The following is a 21,498-nucleotide window of genomic DNA, read 5'->3' on the forward strand; positions in this document are numbered from 1 at the left end:
ACCAAAACCTGTGGCACAAAATACTAAATAGTACACTTAAGCTATATTTTTGTTTAATCTAGTACTTCAATTATATTTTATAAAATTATCTTTTAGATTAACTTTATATCAGGGCTTAAAACCGTTATCAATAAAGTCGGTAATCGGCTAAATATAACACAATAATCTAGAAATCACATTTCTACGTTGCTGCCGTCACGCAGCCGATCGATTGAAAATAACTGAACAATAATATTTAGTAACTGTTCGGTTAGGTTAGGTTTGCGTATGCCAGTTTGGACTTTACCCTAACGTTATCGTCGCGGATAATGTTCAACGCGCGACCGTTCCGTTATCTGTGTACCGCCGGCGGTCTCTTCCCCGCCGCATGCTAGTCCGACGCAGTACTTTTCAGTCGCAGTCGCTGTCGCAAGTCGAAAAGTCGCCGGTCCTCAGCCGTCTTGACAAAATATATCGCTCGTTTTGTCGTCTGTTTGTCCGGTATATGTGCGAACCGGTGTTCGACTACACCGATATATTTTCACTGCTGATATCGTAAAAATGTGTCGACAGATCATGATCAGACCTCAAGATCGACTATTCCAACATATTCTTTGGCGTGATTCACCCGATGAAGAAATAAAGGAGTTCGAATTACTGACGGTGACATATGGGGTTAGTTCCGCCCCATATTTGGCCATTCGATGTCTTCATGAGCTGGATACACAAGAAGGTCATCGATTTCAACTTACAAAGGGAATCCTTACAGACGCCACGTATGTGGATGACTTAGTCGTTGGTGCTGATTCTGAAGAGCAATTATTGTCACTCCAGAAACAACTTGTTGCCCTTCTGCGTTCCGGTGGGTGTGAATTGAAAAAATGGACGAGCAACTGTCCTCTGATACTGCAGCAAGTGCCACAGGAGGACTGTGCTCAGCAGACGTCATTCGATCCAAAAGAGGATCAGGCTATCAAGGTTCTCGGTCTATACTGGGATACTGATTCTGACTACTTCGCTTATCATACTCGCACTCCGGAACCTCAACTATCAAAGCGGAAGGTACTATCCGTTATCGCTCGATTATTTGATCCAATCGGTGCCTTGGGCCCAATGCTTATGTGGGCAAAGGGGTTCATGCAGAAGCTTTGGCATGACCAACTCGACTGGGACACTCCACTACCCGAGAGTCTAAGCACGGCTTGGAACCAGTTTCTGCCGGAGTTACCCAACCATACATCAAGTCTTTCTGCCTCGTTATATCAATGTTCAGTCCTACTCTGATATCCAGCTTCTCGGATTTGCAGACGCATCATTGAAGGGCTACGCCGCTACTATTTATCTACGTGTTGTCCACACCTCTGGAAATGTGTCCGTTCATTTTGTGTCTTGCAAGACAAAGGTCGCTCCAATTAAAACTTCTCAGCTAGATGAATCATCCATACCTCGTTTAGAACTATGTGCTGCGTTGTTATTGGCCCAATCACTGTTTCACATCCAAGAAGTTCTCTCAACATCAATCAAGATCTCTCAAGTACGTGCGTGGACGGATTCAACAATTGTCCTTTCGTGGTTGTCGTCTGAACAAAAATATTTTAAGATATTCGTCACACATCGCGTTGTAAAGATTCATGCACTGGTTCCTAAGTGTCACTGGGGTCACGTTCGTACACATGAAAACCCTGCCGACCCGGCGTCACGAGGACTCCTGCCCGCAACCATGGCATCGTCATCACTACATTGGAATGGACCAGAATTTTTAACATGTACTGAAGAATACTGGCCAACGTCAACATTCACTCCAATGCCCCTAGATGATTTGCCAGAGACCAAAGCCGATACCACAATCGTTCTACAAGTCACTAAAATTCATCCGTCTATTGAGCCTATTCACCGGTTTTCATCTTTGATTAAAATGCAACGAGTTTTGGCTTATTGTCTCCGCTTTAGTTCTCGATCTAGACATCGATCTGTATTAGCTGGACCGCTCACTAGAGCAGAGTTGAACAACGTCTTAATCATTGCCATTAAGGAGACGCAAAGGGTATATTTTTCTGACTTGTGGAAGCAGCTGACTACATCGCAGATGATAACTCCCGCTTCGCTGGCTCAACTTGCCCCATTTGTTGATAATGACGGACTTATTCGTGTTGGAGGTCGTCTTCGATATTCAGCGTTAACCGAAGATGCAAAACATCCAATTCTTTTGCCACACTCTGCACATGTCACTAAATTACTGATACGTCATTATCATTGATACATCATCCTATCCATGATGTCACATAAATTCTGGATTATCTCTGGCCGAGATGCCATACGACGATTTATATTTTCCTGCGTCACGTGTAGCCGTCACAAGGCAGATCACCCTCGACCGTTTATGGCAGATCTCCCATCAAGCCGTGTTCAACCACATCGCCCTTTCCTACATGTGGGTATGGATTACGGAGGGCCCTTCGTGATTAAGGATTCTCACCGTCGTAACGCACGCACTTCGAAAGCATATCTCGCTCTATTCATCTGTATGACAGTAAAGGCGGTCCATTTGGAAATTGTTTCTGACTTGACAACAGACGCCTTTCTCGCTGCAGTAGACCGCTTCGTGGCTCGTCGTGGAATTCCGGCACATTTGTACTCTGACTGTGGGACGAACTACGTTGGGGCTGCTCGGCAAATTAAGTCCATATTTAGGGATACCAGTGTACAAGAGAAAATGATTTCTCACCTCCCATGCACTTGGCACTTCAATCCACCAGCCGCGCCGCACTTCGGGGGGCTGTGGGAAGCTGCAATCAAGAGTTCAAAATATCACATGAAGCATGTCATTGGTACTCAAATTCTAACATTTGAGGAAATGTTTACATTGGTCACCCGCATCGAAGGAATATTAAATTCACGCCCACTTACACCGGTTTCTTCAGATCCAAATGATCTCGTTCCGTTAACGCCCGGCCATTTTTTGATCGGGCAACCATTGCACGCTCTTCCAGAACTCGACGTTTCACAGGTTCCCCTCAACCGACTAAATAGATGGCTGTTGAAAAATTTTGTTTGTTTATATAAGTAATAATATTTACTAAGTAATATTTACTTGAAATAGGTAATTTGTAGTAATAATTGTTTATAAAAATAAAAACAATCAATTGACTAGGGACCTAATTTCTTTATAATTAATGTAATATACTTTTACAATTTACATCAAATAATAGTCATAATGATAATTTTAACTGAATCAAAATGCTTTTACAAAGAAAAATTTTTAGGATATGTTTCGGTAAAAATACTTTAATTAGTTCAACGAAGGAAAACTTTAAGTTATTAGATGTGTTATGAGTCTTTATATAAAAAAAAACTATTGTGTATATTATAATTAGGGTTGGGAATGTTATATCCTATAAAACCATAAAAAATGCCCTAAATTGGCATTTGATGTCAGAATTGAGTATTCTAGAAAAGTGTTTTGTCAATAATTCATAGATTATCTAGGTCCAAAAAACTACAACTTAAAGCCAATAAATATAAAAAAGGGACATATTCTATACAGAAGGGAATCGTATATCTATAGAAATGAAAAAAAAATTCAGATTTGGTTATATTCAGTACTTGGATAAATAATAAGTAATTATATTTAACTGTTGTAATTTAATAATAGTTATAAGTATTCTAATTGTATAGATTGATTATTCAGTTATTTTCCGCTTTTCTTATTTATAATTAAATTGTTCATATTATGTTATATAACTCTCTACCACCACCACAAGTATGTGCTTAAAGGTGGTGGATATTTTTTTCTTGTTTTTTTAAAAAAAAAATAGTATAATAATGAATAATAAAAACAATTTTTAATTTTAATAGATATAATTTTTTTTTTATTTTGAAGTTTACTTAATTATTGTTTTATGATATATAATAAAATATATTATCCTGAAATTAATTTTTTGCACTGCATAAAGTAACAATTTTCACTGCACAATTACTTTTCTCACTGCACAAAATGTGTCTCGCTGCACACTAAAAAAACCCTGCAACACAGACTAAAATAATTTAACATCTAAAAGTAAATTATTGTGGGTCTTGGTTGATATTTACCGATAATTTACCAGATTAATAGCTATATTTTATCAATTATTATAGTGTAGTGATCGCCGTGAAGGACACGTTGAACACTAATACAATAATTATTTAAACGACGTAGCCCGTTCGTTGTCGTCTTGAGTCGTGGTTGAGAAAGATAGGTAAATAATTAATAACACTTTTTAGACTTTTTAAATATGACAATTACATAACACTTTATTATTACAAGTTTGAATTACAAAATAACTATAAGCACTGTCGTAAGCTTGATAGACCTACGACGAGGGCTGACTATCTTCTAAGTAATAGTAGGTGCTCTACCCGTATTTATGCGGGTTCTAACAATGACGTATTGGTGGCGTGATATCTATATTCTAATATTACTTCCCTAGTAATGTCAAATTGCATTATGATGGGAGAAGTAAAACAACTTGCTGTTTTCACCTCTGATCCACGCTTCCTGTTATTTAGTCCTATTTTACATTGCATATTACTACCTACATTACCCATTATAAATTATACTAAATGTATAATTTATTCTACGTGATATTGTTTAATATCGTATTATAGCTGTGGGTATTAATACATCCCTAATATTGTTGAATTGCACTATTTTGTGACTCGGTAAAACAACTTGTTGTTTTCACCTTTGCTCTATGTTCCCTGTTATTTAGGATTATATTAATACTTACGTTTCTACTCATAAATTATACTATGTATAATTTATTATTTTACTTATTTTATTTAAAATAATATAATGGCTTTTGGGTTTACTAAATCAGTATTGTAGTATTATGTATGTCTGTTCTAACAATATTATGTTGTATGTCTCAATATCTCGTCGAGTCACGGGTACTTTCCCGTAATAAAATTAAATAATAATTAAACATACAATACAAGTGTAGGTACGTCATATTTTCTCAGTAGGTAGCATACTACACGCGCACAGTTTTTGGGTAATTAGGATTTTCCGGTAAGTAACATTATACAAGTACCGCCGCAATCGTTGTATTTTTGCGAGTTGGTTTCGTCTTTTCTAATTTTCATCGTGTACGAAATACGACAAACTCGATAGCAATTGTGGAGGCGTCTGGAAGGGACACCCCCCCCCCCTACACCAGACTCACGACGTCGCAGAAAATAACTAATCGACAGATACGCGCGCGTCGATCGCGTACGTAAACTCTTTGATGATCGCAAGCAGTATATACAATACATAATATTATTATAATGGTATTTAAGACTTGCGTAAAAAGTAAGTCGTAGTATCGAGGGAATTAGTACCCCCGTCACATAGCTGGTATGTAGGTATTACAGGTGTCGGCAGGTAGGTATATAGACAGACAGATAGGTATAGGTTTAGGTTATGACGTATACTTAGGTATAATATAGCTGGTATCGGGCCGGTTAGGTCCCCGTTATATACGCACAATGTACGCCTCCCCCCGGTTACGAATAAAAGAAGAAGAAGAAGGTTCAACGTTTAATTATTAAGCCCGTCGCGGGAATGGGCAGAAAAACAGAATAATTATTATTGCCATATATCACACGCAAGAGTGCCTCTGCAAATAATGCACATAATATACACTGCACGTTGGATGTTCGCTATATGGATAATATTATAATGTACGGTTCGCCTTCCCCCCCCCCCCCAAAAAAAAATTGTTTCAAATTAATTTTATTAGACTGTTTCGTTTTCGTAGCTATAGAGAAGAGTCTTTGTTATTTTCTATAGGACGACCATCGCGCGACGGTTCGTCGGAGACCGTTTACAAAGCATACCTTATATACATATTATTTCATTTGATCGTCCTATTTTTAAACACTGTTGTTATAAAATATTTTATACGTTCACGCACACTTCTGCACCTTTTTACGGAGAGATTTTCAGAAAGCTCGAACGGGAATGCTCCGCTCAAATAGACATCGATTTTACAGGGTGTAACGCACGATCGTAATATTATAGTATTTTTCGTAAAGTGTAGTATGTGTATTATGTTCAGACTTTCAGAGCCCCCTTAAATACGGGGAGATTACATCGCACGGAATTTGGCCGTTAATGATTTGTCCCACAAAAAAAAAAAATAAAAATATTTATCGTATACCTACGCACTAACACACGCGTGTTAATGTCTACACAAAACATAATATTATTATATTCATCTCGTCCAAGCTTTTGATTTTTCAAACGTTTTTCGACATAAACCAAAATAATTATTTAAAATAATAAAAGAACACGAAAATAAAAATTGTATACAAGATGAATACCTACTTAATTTGTGTAAAAAACAAAAAGTGTGATAGTGTATTTTTGGTAAATATTGTTGTGCGAACGACAAATTAATGACGGCCAAAGAATGCAGTGTAAAAAGGTGCTGTGAACTTACAGTTTATGAGAAATACTATGGTTATGCGCTACACGATAAAATCAATGTCTTTGAGACGAACATTACGGCTTGAACTTTTTAAATCTCCGTGTAAAAAAATTCTGTAAAAATACCTTAGGTATTTACTTGCTTGCGTCGTGTACGATTTTGAAATAAAAAATATATTTAATGTATGTCATCGAAATTCACAATAATGTCAGACATAAATCTACGACAACTTATCGTATACAAAATATATACAATACAAAATAAAATACGTGCAAAATGCTATTTATTAACATTAATTAAATTAATAAGTATTATAATAACACATTATACTGAACGAATAATCGATTATCGAATTATGAGGTCTTGGCTAGATATTATATTCGCGATATTGTGATAAAATCTATTCGCCAGCTGCAGACTGTCTCTTGTTACGGTCGTACAGCGACAAGACCCCAGGTCTAGCGTTTTTTTGCTGACATCAAGGACGTCACGACGGATACAATATTTCGAAGGTGCATTAATTATTGTCACACGAGGTCTTTAAGATTCCGTGCGACAAAAGCCTAGTCCGCGGTTTCGGCGGGCAGCATTTGAAACACCCCGTATAAGAGAGCATTGTTTAAATCACGGCGAGACCACTGTCGTTTGATATACGACAATTTGGCTTCTGAAATTGATAAAATATCACTATACATATATGTATAAACCCATTTCACCAATAAAATCATTTTGACCAAATTGGAGATACCCTATTTTAGCTTAGCACGGCAGAATAAAGGTATGTTTTCCTTCAACAGATTTATATAATATTTGAAATTCATTTATATGCTTAGTATTTTTACATTTTTGTCAGGGTCTTATGATTTAAAAGCTCATTTAGACACAACTAAACATAAGTCAAGAATAGCTAGTTCTGCGGTTTCATCATCTAACAATTAGGTAATTTTGTTATTAACAAAATTACACCTGAAATGTTGAAAGTTTGTGCAGTGGAGGACTCACTCGCATTTCATACAGTTGTACATCACCATAGTACGCCTGCAATCTCAAATATAAGATAAATGCTCAACAACAAATTTTAATAATACATTTTATTTAAATATTTATCTATCTAATCCTTTTCAGTATTTTAGTTTTTTAAAAACCCCACAATATTTACTCAATTTAAATAGCGTGGTATCACCCGAATTGGACAATACGTGGTAAACCAACGCCTTTCCCTCGTATTGTCTAGTTAATGACACTCTCTAAAATTAATTAGAATGGCACTGTTAACTCGTTGAGGTATGATGGTCAATTCTTAGTTCGTTCCTATCTAGTTGAAATGACTCAAAGATTACATATAGGTACCTTGGCACTATTCAGTTTAATAATACTTCGTTGACACATTGTACGTATATCCCGGCACTGTTCCTATAACAGATAAGAATGTAAGAATGACTAAAATAATGTTTAACTCGGGTTTTCAGGTCGAAACAATTTTATTGTATAAAAAAAACATAAATAAAACACTTAGCAAATTCAGATTGCTTGGCTCGTACTACGATTGGCAATTCACACGCACGTCGTACCTACGTCCTCGCCGAATCACTCAGCAACAACCGGGCTCCTGTAACTGCGCATAGTTATAAAGAAAATATTATTGTCACCTTAGCACATCTTGCTTCGCTGGCCTGTCAATAATTTACAATTTAAAATATTCCCACCTATATTACATAAATATTACAGTGGCGTAATATGGCTAAGGGGGCTGCATTTTTTGTACGAAATATTTCGCAAATTAATCGAAAATTTTCTATTATAAAACTTGTTTTTCTTATATGAGAAATATAATACAGCTAATTTTTTAATTTTTACATTTTAACAAAAAATTTAAAAAAAAACAAATTTGAACAATTTTTAGTAGAATATCATTTCTGATCTTTAAATAAAATAAATTTAAGGAAAATACTCCATACCAAATTTTAATTCATAATTGAATTTAAATATTTTTTTTAAATTTATCTATCTAATACTTTTCAGTCTTTTAGTTTGTTAAAAAACCCCAAAATATTAACTTAATTTAAATATATTAAACATATCTTAAATTATTAAATGAAAAAATAGTTTCCTCTATTTCTTATGCGCCTAAAATAAATCCAATTTTTTAAATTTTTAGATAATAAATATATATACATTTTTAAGTAAAATAAATAAAACAATTTTAGTAGCGTATCTAATCTCACCTTTAAATAAAATAATTTTCATTTAAGTATGAATTTTATTAAAACTGTTTAATTTAATTATAATTTTTACTGAAATAAAGGTATTTAATTTATTTGTTCTATCATTTATAATCCATTAAAATATAATTTCCGGTATCTTGAGTTTGTTAGAACATCCACCTATCCTAATATACAATTAGCAAATTTTCGAAAGCACTCATTTTGATTTGAAGGAAGTTAAATTTCAGGATGTTTGGAGAATAACTGGAGTAGCTAACTAGAAAATATATGTCTACACAGTCATCATTATTTGTAAGTAATAATTCGCAAATTTTTAGATTCTGAGTGAAACGATGAATGTATTGATTTTACAATGATGTGTGTTTTTTTTTTTATTTTTTTTTTTTTTATTTTTTTTTTATTTTTTTATTTTTGTGTCTGTGTACACGATAAGTAGTCGAAATAATGCTTCGATTTTCGACTTCAGTATCTTGTTCGATGGGAAAGTGAATATCGTTGGTGCATTGGGGAGGTCAAAATTTTAATTTCCCAGTAGTTTTCAAAAGCGATGTGAAAAACAAAAGAAAAATTAAGGAAAAACGGGAATTTTTACGCAAAATCGATTTTTAACAAAATCGATTTTGGTTATTGGTGTAACTCTAAAACAAATGACCGTAGATGCATGAAATTTTCACTGGTTGTTTATATTTGCATTTTCTATACACAATACAATTTTGAAAATAATTTGACTTTTTTTGTACTGTTTACGGACATTGTCAGTTTTCAGTTTTTTTAAATTTTTTTTCTATAAATATCAATAAAATTTTATTTGTTGGGTAAAAAAGCTTGAAAATTTAATAGAAGGCTCCTAGGTTATTGTTTCAAAGGCAGATGAAAAAAATTAAAAATCCTTAGTCACAGTTTTTTTTTATACACGTTTAAAGTTCAAATCTTGAAAAAATACGGAAAAATCACAAAAATTTGCAAATTATTTTGAGTTAGAAATTCATAAAAAATTTTCTTTTTAAATCTAAGATTTTAAAATCTAATACAAGATTCCTCATAAGTTTGTCTAACTTTATCAAAAAAAAAATTTCTACAAGAAAGTCAAATTAAATTTTTATGAGCGTTTTAAATTCATATTTTTACAACATTAGATATTCACTCGATTTCTCATGTAACAATTTTCTTATTTTCTTGTAATTCAAAAACGAATAACTGTAGATACATGAAAATTTCACTGAATGTTTATATAGGCATTTCCTATACACTATACAATTTTGAAAATATTTTGACTCTTTTTGAGCTGTTTACGGACATTGTCAGTTTTCAATTTTTTTAGTTTTTTTTTCTATAAATATCAATAAATTTTTATTTGTTGGGTAAAAAAGCGTGAAAATTTGATATAAGGCTCCTGATATATCGTTCTAATAGCAGTTGAAAAATATTAAAAATACATACGCACAATTTTTTTTTATAAGCATTTAAAGTTCAAATTTTGACAACATTTATCAAATTTATAATTTATTAATTATTTTGTGGTTAAAAATGTATAAAATGTTTAACTTTTATGGCTAAAGATTGAAAATTTAAAACAAGGCTCCGAGTAAATAGGTTATATATAAATTACTTTATTCACAATAATATCATCAAATATACTTGGTAAAATCATAGGCTGACTGACCGTTTTCGCTCAGAATCGTTTTTCTTATACAATGATATTATATCATTGAATTCAAATTTAACACCATCCATTACAGTGACCCACTTGTAACCTACTGTACAGCAGAGCGACATCCACTTATCCACCTTTTTTATTATAAAACTGTTTTTCTTATAAGAGAAATACTATACAGCTATTTTTTAATTTTAACATAATTACAATATATTTTTTAGTAGAATATCACATCTGAGCTTTAAATAAAAAAAAATTATGAAATATGCTCCATACCAAATTTAAATTATAAATTTTATTTGAATATTTAATATCAATTTTTCTATAGGTACTTACTAACATAAAAAATTGTTTGAAATATATTTCCCAGTCTTTTTTATGTTATTAAGAAACCCCACAATTTAAGAAGGTTAGGACACTTGTCTGAGTATCTTACTAGAAATGAGTGCACACATCATCTTACGTTTGAAATTTTTGTTAAATAACTTCTCATATTTTTAACTAAAAAACAGTTTCCTCCAACTGTTATCAGACTAAAATAATTCCAATTTTTTAATATTAGAACATAACTAAATTTATTAGTAATTTAATTAATACATTTTAGTAGAGTGTCTATAATTTGAATAACAAATGTTCATCAAGTTAAAATAAATAAATTTTAAATTCCCATTAAATATTAATGCCAACAAAGGTTGAACGTGATACAAATGGGCCGTTATTTTGGTTCAATCCAAATAAATAATAATTAGAGCTAAATAATATGAATAACCCACGGATTTGACAGCAATACTATGATATACATAATAATTATCAATAAAACGAAATGAAGCAGTTTGAGCTTGTTTAACAATATAAGAACAAATGAATAATAATTTTATAGTTACTCACAATATGTTGACACGTTGACTTTCCAGTTAATACCTGTTGATCTTAATACAAGTATACAAGCTGACAAGACAGTGTTATAAAGCCAATATAATTTAACATCACAATAAAATAAAAACAACATATTTTATAATAAATAAACTTTGCGCTTACGCATGATAATAATTAATTAAGTTGGCGAATCGTAACTGCGATTTAATAAAGAGCCGTGGTGAATTTCACACATTTGAAATAATAAAATATTAAAACTTTTTGATCGGCATGTACCAGTTGCCCCCAAAAGTACCTTTTTTTATACCAATTCCATCCAAATTACCAAGAGCAAAATGTACCAGTAGCCCTCATTTGTTAATATATACACGATTACAATATATAGCCCTTAAAATAGGGGAGGTAAATATACAAATAATAAATACAAATATATATAAAAATAAAGTTAAATAAAGAGATTTTTCTTCTTGTTAAATTATTATTTAAATAAAATGGGCGCAAATCAAAACATTTAATATTTTATCATTTCAAATGTGTGAAAGTCACCACGTCTCATTATTAAATCACACCACAGCTCATTATTAAATCGCACCACGGCTCATTATTAAATCTCAGTTGCGGCAACCTAATTAATTATGATCATGCGTAAGCACAAAGTTTATTATTATAAAATATGTAAAGAGTTTTAAATCTTGTTAAATTATTATTTAAATCAAATGGGCGCAAATCAAAAGGGTTGTTGATCAGTTCCCCCCCCCCTCCAAGATTATTATTGCTGTTTTAATTATATACCAGTTGCCCTCAAACAAATAAACTAGTTACGCCCAACCGAATGCACCAGTTACCCGTACATGTTAATATGTCCACGATTACATTATATAGCCCGTAAAATAGGGGAGGTAAAGTTACAAATAATAAATAAAATTATGTATAAAAATAAAGTAAAATAGTATAAAATGATAAAATTAAATTTTGATTTTTGCAATAAATAAAATGAGATATTATACAAATAATATGAATAAAATGAAAATTGTAATAATAATAATTGCTTACTTGGTGCCAAGTGAGATGAAGTGCAGATTTCATCCAAGTGTAACTTGGTGGAAACGCATACAATTAGGATTAAAGCCGGATTATATGGATCCAAATTAAGAAATTTGAAAATGGCTTCACTTAATTTTCGGTCATTAAAATTATATTATTCAATTTCGGAATTTGGATCCATATAATCTGGCTTTGATCCTAACTGTATGCGTTTCCAGTGTTTCCACCAGGTCATCACTCTGAGTTAGATGAAATCTGCACCTCAAACGCTATTATTATTATTACAATTTTAATTTTATCCATATTATTTGTAGAATATATCATTATATGTATTGCAAAAATCAAAGTTTAATTTTATCATTTAATAATATTTTACTTTATTTTTATACATAATTTTGTTTATTATTTGTAAATTCACCTCCCCTATTTTACGGGCTATATATTGTAATTGTGTATATATTAATATGTAAGGGCAACTGGTACATTTGGTTGAGGGCAACTGGTATATTTGTAAAACACCGATAATAGTCGTAGTGGAGGGGGGGGGGGAAACTGATCAACAACCCTTTTGATTTGCGCCCATTTGATTTAAATAATAATTTAACAAGATTTAAAACTCTTTACATATTTTATAATAATAAACTTTGTGCTTACGCATGATCATAATTAATTAGGTTGCCGCAACTGAGATTTAATAATGAGCCGTGGTGCGATTTAATAATGAGCTGTGGTGTGATTTAATAATGAGTCGTGGTGACTTTCACACATTTGAAATGATAAAATATTAAATGTTTTGATTTGCGCCCATTTTATTTAAATAATAATTTAACAAGAAGAAAAACTCTTTACATATTTTATAATATATAAGCTTTGTGCTTACGCATGATAATAATTAATTAAATTGGCGAATCGCAACCGCGTTTTAATAATGAGTTGTGGTGACTTTCACAAATTTCACAATTAAAGCGTATTGATTTGTGCCCATTATAATAATTTAACAAGAAGAAAAAACTATTCACTTTGAACGCAAATGCGTCTAGAAAAATATAATGGTAAAATACCCTTGCACACGCACACGTTGGCTAACAAAATGAACAAGACAAACGTATATAAATATAATAATATAGAAACAACTATATTATAATGATTTAGTCTTTTATAGACCTAAAAATAAGAAGAACGCTTCAAACAAATAAGCAATTGCTTAAGGAGGTTTGAAAAAACAAGAATTATAACCTTAATTGAACATAGTAAATAAATGAATATGAGTTATTGGGTTAATGATGATAATATGTTAATGTTAATAATGATCGAAAAATACTAGCATATAAATTACCGAATACGGTTAAATTATAAAATATTATGTTTGGCTTGATGACGGTGCGCCAGAAATACGAAGACTAATATTTTAATCCTTGGTCCTACAACCGTGATATTATATTATAAATGTACTTATTTCGCGTAACGACCAACTTTTAACTCGTCGCAATTGTCCACATTTCGACACACCAACGACTCTAAGCTTGAAGATTTGACCAAGTCAAAAAATTCGACTCCACCGAACGTGTCCGGTGCCCACATGTGTTTGGAGGTGAGACTATTTGTCAATATTGCGTTAACGATAAAGCTGTTAGACAGGACTTTGGCCGTGGGTAGAACTCCGGAACTGGATTTTTCCGTCAATACGCCGGTTAACAACTCCACTTTCTCCACGGTACTATACAATTTTTCCAATTCAATTGCCGTTTCGACGTTGCCGGTCAGATCGAAAAAGGTGTTATAAGCAGGCAGCCCTAATCGTCTTCTGTAGTTATTGAAACCCTGTAAACATTGTTCTCTCGAGAGTGTCGTTAGTGTCTTGATAAGCTGTCCAGTCAAGGAGCCGTCATCGTGGGCCGTGGCCATGCGCATCTTTGAACTCATCATAAATTGCAGGGCGTCTTTTAAACCAGCTTCCGAAACATGACTAAAAGTATAGTAAAATCGAATCGTATACACGTATAATGATATAATAATATGTGAATGTTGTTGAAATCGCTTATTTTTCTGAAACTATAGTTCTCCGGGGACTAGAACAGTTTCCCACATGTTTATAGTTTCACTTCCCTAGCGTACCTCTATAGTTTCTGGTCACCATCTAGGGTTGTATTATACGGGTACCTATACTAGTTGGTGATTATGATTTATAATATCATAGTTTGAAGCGTATTATATTTTTATAAATCTTAACGAATTCTTTAAAAAACATATTATATTTATCATTAGTTGAACAATGTGGCTATATATTATGCAGGTACAACAGACGTACAGTAACCACGAATAAAAAGATATCTAAGATTGCGTAGGATCAAGTTTAGTCGATTTAGAGCGTCTATAATATGCTTGTCATTATTTAATTAAATGCTTCATATGGGAAATAATGGCGGTGATTAAATAAGAGGTCGCGTATAGGCAATTTGATGTCTTATCTCGTTATGCAGTGTGGTTGTGTGCGAAGTAAATGATCATTAGTGTGCATAGATACGTTCGGAATCCGTTTGAAAATTGAAAATCGACTTCCTAGAGAGCCTAGTTATTTTGCCAAAGAATTCATACATAATATGTATATTATACTAAAAAATAAAATCAGACATTCGGAAGTATGTGTATTTTACCATCGCTTATTAGTGTAAAACGTACGAAAAATACGTGACATGCGATCCCCTTAAGGATGTAAGTGCTGGTTTTTCGAATTTTTCGCAATTTAATAAAAATTAAAAATGATTTTAGTTGCTATTTTAATAATTATAATATCAGCAAAATTTACTTCACGGGAAAAAATCTCACGCATTATTGATACGTCGAAATTTAATAATTTCTTTTTTATCTTGGATCAAATCCCGAATTTTCATTTTACTTTAAACATTGCTGGACTGTTGTTTGAAAAATAACAAATATTGTGCATTATTCAAATGATTATTTTAGCTTCTATAATAATATTACAGTTTTCAAAATTCGGGTTTTGATCGGAAATCCAAAATGTTCTCTTCTCTTAAATAATAAACAAAATATTAAGGAAATCCAAACAGGGAGGGAGAGTCTTGCCCATAAGACATGTTTTTGTATACTAAAAATGCATAAGCCCCGAAGTTCTAAATTTAAATTATTAACTACCGTGTTTTGGTACATGCAAATAGCTTTTTATACACTATATTATATACCCCTGTTCGGGCTGCTCTGTAAATCACTGATCAAACATTATATTCGAAAGGGCCAAAATGTAAAGTGAACGTTTCTTAAGTTATTATTGATGTATCCATAAAAAGTCTCAGACTGACCTGGTGTTACTGTAGGATGTCAAAATTGTTGAACTGTAATGAAATTTTTCCGGCAGATTTGATACAGCCATCATAAAGTAGAGTTCTATAGGTTTTCCGGAACCACGGATATTTTCCATTTGACGGTTGTACGATTCCGGTCTCAGTTCCAAATTTAGGATTTCGGTCATCATTATGTTCATCATTTGACCGGTTACAATCATCCTTGCCTTGGTATACACCTCTTCGTGTGTCCACAATGGCCACTTCTGTGACAACTCGTCGCACAATCGGTTGTGTTCACGTACCCAGAGGGTCGACAGTACGTGAAGCATTGTGCTTGTGTTCAACATCTCGGCCCGTTTGAATATCCGGGCGATCATTCTGCTGAGCTGTTTAACAAATCGTCCATGTTATTAATTGAAATCATTGCAAAACACAACATTTTTGAAGAAATCGTATTTATTATCGTTACTTTTTTATTTAAATTTATTTACTTTCATGAACGACGGCATCCAAAAAATATTTTTACCGAGAATTTTGATGTATTACAATTAAATTACGAACGAGTACCTACAGACGTACAGTTAATTTGTTTAAAGTATATTAATAGTTAAATTATTGGATTAGCAGATACACATGTAATTCCGTCCATTAAATAGACATTAAAATATACTCATAGGTATAATAAGTGCAGAACTATAGTTCAGCTTCGGTAATAATTTAAAACGTACCTATATGTATATGTTGTCATTCAGAAAAGTATTTTTAAAACAATTTTGTTTTGTGTAAAATAAAAGCCTTGCTCACCCACGACCTGTTGGTCGAAATGCCTTTTGTCAACGCCTTTAAGTATACCTCCGTGTATGGTGCGAACGCATGGTTCGTCGCATAATGTTTGTAATTTAATTTCCGTGTCTTGAGCTTACCGCCAGAGAACGATCTCATCGATCTCTCCGACGCAGCGTCACTGCCGTACAATTGGGAAGCCGTTACCTATAATATTAATTGCGGACAATACATTATTATTAATATTCAATGTAAGTTTTTTAGTGGTAAGTACGTTACATCGCTTTAAACGAGCTCGTGCCATAATGTATTATTGTAATTTATAGGTATTAGCTACTAACCGTCAAGTTCGAATTTACGTCGGAAAATTGTAATACAAAATATTGATAGAACGCGTCCAACAGCAAATGTCTGGACTTCCGCTCCGGTATGGACTGACCGGGATTCCGTGTGAGGATTTTGCTGTACAGTGTTTTCACCGGCGGTAAAGTTTCTGAAAAAATTAATTTTCTGAATTTCCTTTTAACCCAGTGTTAATAACTGCGCTTTACAATGCAACGATCCATTTCGTCAATAAAAGACAATACGCAGTTTTACATTGTTTGTGCGAATATGTATTTTATTTTATATTATTATAATTAAATAATGATAATATATAATATAGTAGTGAGGCATAAATATTTACTGTCGTTTGCACAACATTCCAGTGGACATGCTGGAGGCAATATTCTGGCGGAATATACACTTTTGTTGGCACCAGCGAACACGTTTTCTAATCTTTTCACAACTGTTTGATGGACTAATCAAAAATATATATATATATTATAACATGCTATTATAGCAAGGTTAATATTATTATGTAACATGTATACGTAGAACTGAAATAATCTATAAAACATATTTTAGCTTATTAATACACTCAATCAATCACTGCAAGCTAAATTATAGATCTTGTTTAATTTTCATTACTTACGCTTTAAAAGTTACAGAAAAACGTTAATTAGATACATTTCGTGAGGATAATATAGAATTATTTAAAATGTATACAAACATTAAAAAATGTCGCTAATCATAATATATAATATTTAAAAATTATATCGAGTTCCTGTAGGGTTTTGTTTTTAATTTAGATTGTTAAAATATAATATCATACTATAATAAAATTTTAATAATTTAAAGGGCAACCACATAGCAAGGCTGGGCAAGTTAACGATTTTCTTTAACTCGTGAAATTAAAAGTTACTCGTATTTTTTTTCGTTAACTCGTTAAGTTAAGAGTTAACTTTGAAAAAAATGTTACTTAACTTAGTGTAAAGATAAAGTTTGCTAATTTGAAAAAATAAAAAATTCCAGACACATAATAATATGGTTTATTAAATAGTTTTTCTATACGCTCAAGAAAATTACTGGGGAAATTTAAAATGATACATCAAAGCAAAAACCCATTCAAAAATTTGCATTATTCTTCGGACGAAAATTAACTTAATTTAGATACTTTTGAAATAAAATTAACTTAAAGTTAACACGTTAATCTTGAAAAAAAAATGACTTATTAAGTTAAAAGTTAATTTGGAAAAAAAAGTAACGAGTAATTAACTTAACGTTTTAACTTAATTTTAACTTTTAACTCGTTAATGCCCAGCCTTGCCACTTAGTATATATAATATTATATAAGTACAGTGAAAATAACCTTAACTTATTATATTGTAACTGTAACTTACAAGCGTAATTGCTTTTTAGTTGGAGTCCCGAAGTGAATGGTAAAATGCTCCACCACATCGTCGGCCTGCCTCTACTGACGTCCAAGTGTCCAAAGCGAAACAGTGTTACTGCACGTGATATAAACGACACGGGTTCCTCTGAGGTTAGGAAAAAAATGTTATGACAAATATAATTAAGGTTTACACTACTATTCAGCATTATATTATATATTATATTGGTAGGTTAGGTTAGGTTAGTATCTATATGAATTATCTATACATCGCTAAATGTATCTTGTTAAGGAAACTGGTACACGATTCAATATTAATTTTATAGTTACGCCACCTGACTCAGTCACAAATTCTAGTTCTAGGCAAGAAAATAATAAATAAACTGTACATTTTTTTATTCTTTTATTTTTCGTTTATATATTATATAAACATTAAATAAATAATTTGCTAAAATTCTTAACGCTTTTTTTACGTATTTCATGATTGGTTTATTATTGTGTAGGTTTTCGAGTGTAATTTTTTCCATCCTTACAGGCTACAAAGTTTAATATTAATATTTACTATATTTTTTTTACCAATATAAGTAAATACCGATAGGTACCTACTTTGTTGCAATATTTTGTAGGCAACGATATTTATTAGTTTTCTATTCGATACCCAGTAAATCAGTAAAATTATTGGTACAAATGTTGCGATTATATAACAAACCTACCGAATGTATATTAATAATATATAATTTAATAAACCACTGCCCTATAAAACTCACGGCAGCGTTCGCCGACGTAGTCTGAAGTGCACCAGCACGATAATCCATTTTCCTCGGTGTACATCCTGATTCCGTCGTTTTCACACTTAAAACCGTCTATCTCTTTGCAATAGCCAAGTTGTCTCTGGTAATCTAATTTTTTATTTTATTTATTTAATTCGTCTCCTTAGAACGGTTGGGAAAACTCACTTATTTTATTATTTTCCAGATGAACGACTATCACAAGTAAAATCATGAAGATAATGGACTTCACAGCATATGGGATATCTAAAAACAAGAGACGTATTAAGTTTTACATAATATTACAACGGAGACAATACTGCGCGGTCTCGGTCACGCGGCATTTAAAACAGCCCATCATTAACCCATATCATTATTAAGATGTCACTATGTTAGCACACTATTGGCTTTCTTTGTCTCTGATCTACACGCAACATAGCAAATATTTTACGTTAAGCAGAACGATCTCTGTTTTTAATACATTACTAAGGCCGGACGGGAAGGTCATGTCAACGTACCTACTACCTACCGCATATTATACAGATAACGGAAGAGATCATCAAGTCCGCCACGCTACAAGCTTGAGGCCGACGGACTTCAAAATCTCGGGCGTATGTAATTTATGCCAAAAACAACCTCTCAAAAAAAATATTTATGTAATTTGCGCCACATCTAAAAATTAATTTTGGTAATTTGTGCCACTTTTTAAGGTTGTAGTAAAAGGGCATTAAGTAATCGATGCCATCGTTAACTTACAAAAATTGTAATTTGCGCCACTAAATAATCAAGTTCATTTTAATAGAAAATCAGTTATAATATAATAATTATAAATAAATGTATATAAAGTACTCTATGTATATTATATAAATATATTTTTAATATTTGACTACTGTAAATATCATAATATACTCAAGAATGGGCAAGTTCATGATAATTTTTTACTGAGTTAAGTTTAATTGATAGTAAATATTCTAAAAAGTTTAAAGTTAAAAGTAAAAGTAAAATATGAACATTTTCAATTAACTTATTCACTTAACTTAAGTATTATTATTATTTTTTTTTAAATATATTTATAAATACCCATTCATATGGATTAAAATAATAAAAATCATAAATATTGTTGGATAAATGAAATAACCAATATATGAGCTTATATATATACTGTTATATGTTATATGAGCATAACCTAATTAATTTTAATTAAGAAATAAACTTACTGATGGCGAAAATATTTAATGATATTATGATCTTAATAATTGTACATTTGTGAATAAATTTAAATTTAACTTTTAACTTAACTATAACTTTTTAATTCGTTTATGCCCAGGCTTGGATATACTGCTGTTCAATATTGTTCGATATTTTGACAGTTGATATTGTTTATTAGATTAGACGTATTCGATCTCTCCTCTACTTATATTATTAGTAGAACACAACAATTATATTATGTCCAGCACGCATTGGTATTATCGTATTTTCGATGGGATGGCAGTAAATTTACCTGCTGGTAAATTCCAACAATTAAAATTGAAAGTGTGTCGCAGATTACATATTACATTTCGTTTTCCGTCGTAGCGCAAATTACCAAAATAAATATTTAGAGGTGGCGCAAATTACATACGCGCTTAAAATTTTGGTTCATATTACATACGCGCTTAAATGTACCTATTGGTGGTGCAAATTATAAGTTATTAAATTGGCGCAAAATACCATCGCTGAAAAAATCCTCAATTTTGGGTATACGGCGGCAGAAGTTTTTCACCGCTTTCCTCACGGCTCCCTGAGCTCCGGCCTCCTCGGGAGTGCGCGGCTTCTGCACGGGGTTATTGGGGAACACCGCCGTGCCGGTCGTCATCGGCGGAGGTGGCCGGAAATATGCAGGAGAGGGCGGTGGCCTCGGGACCGGGAGTGCCGGTGGTGGCCCTGAAGCTGGTGTAAAGCGGGACGTCGGCGAGGTAGGTTTGTGGCATAACGCATTCGGCGTGTCTCGCTCGAAACTGTTTACCCCAGCCGACGTCACAGCAGCGGCGACCGTCCTGCGCGAGACCAAGCTCCGTAACATCATCGTGTTGTTCATTCCAACGATTTCAGATGAGTTTTTCGTCACATCTCCTTCACGGGCACATGACATTAGTAATTTATTATCTATTAACTGATATTTTTCTATATTTTACTTTCAAGAATTGAGACCCGTATCTTGAGTCTGCGGAGCTTGCAGCTGTCGGTATTCTCCTCTGAGTTTTCTGTGTTTCCTAAACGTACGGAAACGACTTATGTGTTACACTGTTATGGATATAGTCAGGTCGATATATTATATAATATTACTTTCTGCGGACGTCGTCTCTGCGTTTTTCATCTGGTCAACGCTTTCTATCAAATGGTTTAAATCTTTTTTAATGTGAGATACTTCCAATCTCAAGCTGTTGAATGATAGGCGCTGCTCGTCGACTGTTTGTTGCAAGGTGTATATGGCGTCAGCCACGTGATGTTTTAATGCCAGGCAATTCATTTCACATACTTTGAATTTATGCTGAAAATCAAATCAAAACCGTTTATCAGTACCGCGATATTAATCGATTGTTCTTAAGTCGTTATTTGTTTCATACTTGTATATCTTTGAATGCCTTTTTATCTACAGCGTTCATAGACAGTTCTAGAAAGAATGGAATTATATGAAATATTTAAAAAATAATACTCAACAATATAAT

At 32.6% G+C, this 21,498-nt stretch overlaps 1 protein-coding gene across 1 annotated transcript; it reads left to right on the top strand.

Moving 5' to 3' along the window:
• Nucleotides 1–540: 540 nt before the first annotated feature.
• On the top strand, nt 541–2,236 carry LOC132945610 (uncharacterized). Its single transcript, XM_061015383.1, has 3 exons — nt 541–1,222; nt 1,287–1,513; nt 1,607–2,236. The coding sequence occupies exons 1-3, from the start codon at nt 541–543 to the stop codon at nt 2,234–2,236; spliced, it is 1,539 nt and encodes a 512-aa protein (XP_060871366.1).
• The last annotated feature ends 19,262 nt before the right edge of the window (nt 2,237–21,498 follow it).

This window comes from Metopolophium dirhodum, chromosome 5, assembly GCF_019925205.1.
Source record: "Metopolophium dirhodum isolate CAU chromosome 5, ASM1992520v1, whole genome shotgun sequence".
Taxonomy (NCBI): domain Eukaryota; kingdom Metazoa; phylum Arthropoda; class Insecta; order Hemiptera; family Aphididae; genus Metopolophium; species Metopolophium dirhodum.

Coding starts and splice junctions, on each gene's coding strand:
- LOC132945610 (XM_061015383.1), top strand. CDS start 541: ATGTGTCGACAGATCATGATCAGACCTCAAGATCGACTATTCCAACAT. Junction 1,223..1,286: donor GTTACCCAACCATACATCAA/GTCTTTCTGCCT, acceptor TCGGATTTGCAG/ACGCATCATTGAAGGGCTAC. Junction 1,514..1,606: donor CATCAATCAAGATCTCTCAA/GTACGTGCGTGG, acceptor CGCGTTGTAAAG/ATTCATGCACTGGTTCCTAA.